This window comes from Haliaeetus leucocephalus, unplaced genomic scaffold (assembly GCF_000737465.1).
Source record: "Haliaeetus leucocephalus isolate CR32 unplaced genomic scaffold, Haliaeetus_leucocephalus-4.0 Scaffold866, whole genome shotgun sequence".
Taxonomy (NCBI): domain Eukaryota; kingdom Metazoa; phylum Chordata; class Aves; order Accipitriformes; family Accipitridae; genus Haliaeetus; species Haliaeetus leucocephalus.
The window spans coordinates 4,429,832-4,434,970 of record NW_010973302.1 but is presented as its reverse complement, the minus strand read 5'-3'; the positions used below and the strand labels follow the sequence as shown (position 1 = coordinate 4,434,970).

Below are 5,139 nucleotides of genomic sequence, written 5' to 3'. Positions count from 1 at the left end.
GGCATCGCTGGGCAATATGCGAGGGGAAACATGGGGTCCCACCTGGCAGAGCTCACCGGGGCGGCCGCGGCGCCTGGCCGGCTCCGTGCCCCACAGCGCCGTGGGGTGCAGCCCGCGGCGGGACCGTGCACACAGGGAGAGGGGAAAACGGGGAGCGCCGGTGGTCTCGGCGGGTGCAAAGGGACGGGCAGGAGCCCCCGTGCTCCCCACTCGGGGGGATCGTCCTCCCAAAGGACCCCCCCGTCGTCGGAGGGTGCGGAGAGCAGGCACAGGGGGAAGGGTGCCTGCGCCGGGCTTTGGGGCTCTTCTCACCCAACACATCTCCAGAGAAGCCTAATGCTCTTTATTGTGGTGCTTTCACTTTAAAATCAAATAGTATCACACGGATGGGAATGACCATGTTTCAGCCTGTCTAATTTGGACCAGGATTTGGCCCGAATTGAATTAAAACGCTGAAGTTTTCTGAGAGCGATATAAATGCCTAGCTAAGGTATGAGCCATATTGTGACCTCCTTCTTCACATTATTCTTTAAAAAATGTAAAATTCAGTAAATATGAAAATATGCAAGCGGTGGAAATCAGGATCCACACTGAAGAACTTGCAAGTGACGATGAACTGGAATTCAGAGTGGCTTTCTCGATCGGCCACGGCAATATATGTACGCTCAGCTATTGATAGCAACATATACAAAAGAAGCAAAACCTTTTAAAATTAGCATTTCTAGTTCTAATCGGGAAGGAACAATAAAATTAAGAGATTTAGGGCATTTAGTGGAATGCTAAAATACGAAAATATCTTAAAACATACTTAGCGGCATATCTATAAATGCAAAATATTTCAAATTTGCTGCTGCATGAACAGCATCCACAGAATTTGATAAATGCTTCTGCACTGCTAAATATGCTTAAACCCTTTGATGAGGGTGACTAAAAAGCATCTTTATATTATGGAAAATATTTTAGGGTGGGTTTTTTTTTTTTTTAGAATTATATCTGAAGAATGTTTAATTCGGTTTTGGGCACTTTTTAGACAATCATTTGGCACTTCATGATTTAGGTTCTTAGGCACAATGCGACAAGGTGAGTTTGGCCAGTCCTTCACCGTGCATCCTGTAGAGCAGCTGGAACTCTGCAGGCAGCTGGTGGGACTCCTGCCACTTGGTGGTGAACTTTGTTCCCTTCTTATCATAGTAGTGGTATGGGAGGTCCTCCCTCGTGTTGGGGTCGAACCCAAAGGGCCAGAATCCGTACAAGTGGATCTCTTCACATATGGCAGAAGCAAGGGTATACATGAGAATACCTGTGCTCAGCCGCTTGGGTGACAAGTGTTTGTTCTTCCAGTATCTGTGAAAAAAATAAAGGCGTGTTAGTCTGGGGTGCAAGTAATGCCACAGGCTTGCTGTAAGAAAAAAAAGTTACCGCCTGGAGAACATCGGTGCTGCCAGCTGATAGCCTGGAGAAAGCAAAGACCGCTCTTCAGGTCAGTCTGTAATGACCGGGAATGCAGAACAACCTCAGCAGCACCCTGACCGATAGTCTCTTGTGGTCTCCTTCTGAATGTTTTTGTTTTTTAACCAGGAGAGGTAGTGCCTTATCCAGAAAAGTACAATTCCCTGGCTCCTGCTCACACGTGCATTTGTTAAAGAGGTAGCAACGTTATCCTCCTTTGATTTACTACAGTTTTCCTTGGACCACCCTGCAGCTGTCTGTTAGCATCCCTCTTCGCTAGCTGAGAAGAGCAAGCTCTTCCATAAGCGGTGCTTTGCTTACGCAGGATCTCACTCGGCTCCCCGTGCTCCTCCTGGCTCTGCGGGAGCAGCGGCGGGAGCAGAGCCCACTGATGGACCGTGCCCCGGTGCAAACAACCAACCCACCTCTGCTGTGCCAGGTATACATCTGTACAGAAATAACTGCAGTACTCCCTAAAGCAATAACAAAACTGCATTTGCTCTTAAAACAAGTGGTATTGGGTCCTGGCTTGCTAGAGAGTGCCTACCAGATCAGGCACGAATAGGAAAACAAAGAGAGTTGTATTTGTACAGAGAGAGAGATATGTATTTTGATACATTAAATGCAAGGCAGAAACACACACCTGTTAACATGCTGCATTATATTTCCTGGCCAAGCCAACTGGACCTTTAGTTGCCCTCTATGCTCAACAAAGAAGTCAACCAGTGTTCTTGTGACCGTTGCTGACGTGTGGAAGAAAAAAGCGGGGATCCAGAGAATGGCCCCATCAAGCTTTTTCAAACTCAAAAAGAAGTTGTTGCGATCCTGAATGGTCAAAAGATTGTTGTAATACTTTTCCAGGATGCTGGGGTTGAAGGTCGTAAGATTGGTTTTCCTTCCGACATCTTTTTGGAAAGCCTCAGTTGGAGCAAAATTGCAACGAAAAACAAAATCAGATTTATCTATTTCTTGCCCGCACTGACTCCCGGTCAGGATCCCACTATTTCCAACCACGGCACAAATGTTGTAATGCTTGTTCAGGATCGGCGACACGTCAGGAAGCAGTGATCTGAAGTTATTGCTGATAGAGAAAACATACTTATGGCTGGAATAATCATAATGCATCAGCTGTCCAATCCGAACGCTATTCTTGGTCAAAGAAAAATTTTTTATTACGTCGACATGCTGAAGGATTTCTTGCCTAAAATAAAACAGAAAAAGAAAAGAAAACATGGAATTGTATTTCCCCTCTTTCTGCAGTGAAGAGATTTTCTTTCCAGCTAGACTTAAATTTTTCTTTTTTTATTATAGTAGTTTTCTGAGCAATGTGGTGCAATGACTTTTCAATTAACATAAACAGATAGGAATTATGGAGCTGGCTCCTCACCTAGAGCTCTGCTTGGCTTTACTGGGCGGTCCTGACTGACGCCAGCTAAGGACGTATCTGTGTCTCTTTGAATGGTGTCAGGACTAAAACACTGGATTCACTGTGTTAAGTCTGAGGCGTGCCGCTAACAGTACCCCCACCCCCCTGCCACCTCGCTGCGGGGTGCTGCACAACACGGTTCTGCTTGTGCTGCTATACAGGCCTGGTGGGTGGGTTTTCTGCTGGCACTCTCTGCATGCATTTCGCTCTTGGAACTGGGCCGCAGATCTTTGGTAACGATGGGTACCATGTTTGCCACGAGGTACGTGAAGCAAAACCAAGTGGTCCAGGATATTCAGTTGAATTAACAGGAGCTAATTTTTAAATACATGTACTTTTTTGTGTTCTCATTAAGAAGCGTTGAATCACAAAAACAAGTGACAATCGCTGTCTCCATTTATGTAAATATAATTCCTTAATGTCTTATTTGGGCAAGCACACTGGCATTTTTACAAGGGTTATTAGGGATACTTAAAAAACAAACAAACCCAACCCTGCTCAGGAATTTCCCTAGCAGGGCATAAAATTAGAAAACCAATACCACTTTATTTGCTCATGTTTATGGAAAACAATCTTTCTTCCAGCTTGCATCCTTGAATGTCTAAGCATTAATGGAGTCCCACTGGGTGCCCTAATTATGGGTTATGGCTAACGGACAAGTGCAAAGGCAGATCCTGTGGCATCAGCTAAAATCATCAGAGGGGTGGCACAGAGATAGACTTATGAAGGATGAGCTGGTGGTGCCAGGAATGAGGCAAAACCAAGGGGTGGCCACTGTCACACCAGCCTGGGAGGTCCCGGGGAAAGGATGGGGCAGGCAATGTGCCGTCTCCTCTCTGTGGTCCACGGCTCCTTAGGGGCAGTGGGCAGCACTTGTCGGCACTAGAAGGGCATTACTCATCCTGCTGTGCTGAGGAGTGACCACGAGGGAGGAGAGAAGGCCAAGCCCTGCCCGCTAGCCCCGAGGGGTGCAGCAGCCCCATCCTGACTCTGCCGGCCGCAGGGCCAAGGGGCCTGGGTTCCTGTTTCTCAGGTGCGATATGTGAGCTGAGTCACAAGGTGGTCTCTAAAACAGCAGGCATTTGTCAGGACAAAATTACAGTCCAAGATGGTAGTAGCTATCTTAAATGGCTAAATGTTTTTATTTTCTTTTATGGAAAATTTTTATTTTTATATATATATATATATAAAAAAGTAAATATATATATAAAGTGTGTAAAGTATATATTTACTGATATATATATATATATATATATACACACACACACATATATATATCAGTAAAGCCAATAAATAAAAGAGGCTGGCGAGACACCACCAATTTCACATCACAGTGAGGAAACTGAAAGCGCATTTAACTTCCCATTAAGTACAGACCAGCTCTGGGGAAGCTGAAGGAACCGAGAAACCCTTTCCATTGCCATACAGCAGGAAAGTCAGTGCAACCTGCAGGCAGAAGGCGGTGCGCGAGGTGGGTGTCTCTAAGGGTGTCTCCAGTGGATCCGGGCTGGAAGGGCCCCATCGGAACCCCTCGCTCTGCCCGCCCCCTCGGCCGGAGCAGTGCTGGAAGGCAGAGCAGCACTGCACTTGCTCAGAGCTGCCGTTAGCTGGGAAGTTTCACTGGGCATGTTTTGGCCTCCATAAACACGGCATTTCATGGCTGTTACAGCCCGATTTGTTTCAAGTTTTAAAACCCCAGCCATTTATCTTGAAGCAATGACAATTTCACTTGCACCCCGGGAAACTGGGTCACGTTCTGTTTGGTGAAATAATGCGCATTGCAGCCTCGTGTCCTGCTCTGAAATAATCAATTCTTCCGAGATAGCTGTGACCATCCGGGGAAACGCTCCGATACAGCCTTTGTCCCTCACCGCCGGCAAATTACTCAGCACTCAGAGTATTTAGCCATCCCTGATTGTGTTTCCTTAAATCCTGGGGGGAAGGGGACAACCCCAGGGCCGGTGGGAAGGGGCCGCGGGGCCGCAGGCTCACCTCTGATGAGCGAACGCGGTCCGGTTGAAGGCCCACTTGGAGGGCTTCTCCTGCAGCTCCTGGGTCAGGGAGTTCGTGATGGGGACGAAGGAAGGGTCCAGGAACTTCAGCGCGAACTGGGACCTGGAAACGAGCGCAGGGACCCCACGCAGGCACACACAGACCCGCAGGGGCCCCACGCAGGCACACACAGACCCGCAGCCCGTTACCGGCCCTGCCCGACCCGCCGCCCGCCTCGGCAGGCATCAGCACCGCGGACAGCGCCGGCCGCG

At 48.0% G+C, this 5,139-nt stretch overlaps 1 protein-coding gene across 1 annotated transcript in view; it reads right to left on the bottom strand.

Annotated features, from left to right (window-relative positions):
* Window positions 1–969: 969 nt before the first annotated feature.
* Window positions 970–5,139, bottom strand: part of ST8SIA3 (ST8 alpha-N-acetyl-neuraminide alpha-2,8-sialyltransferase 3) — a 28,149-nt gene continuing 23,979 nt past the window's right edge. The window contains exons 2-4 of the mRNA XM_010583084.1: window positions 4,868–4,990; window positions 2,093–2,650; window positions 970–1,344 (exon numbers count right to left, since the gene is read on the bottom strand). Of these exons, the coding sequence (XP_010581386.1) occupies window positions 1,062–1,344; window positions 2,093–2,650; window positions 4,868–4,990 (964 nt within the window). The 3' untranslated portion in view covers window positions 970–1,061. The remainder of the gene's footprint in view (window positions 1,345–2,092; window positions 2,651–4,867; window positions 4,991–5,139) is intronic.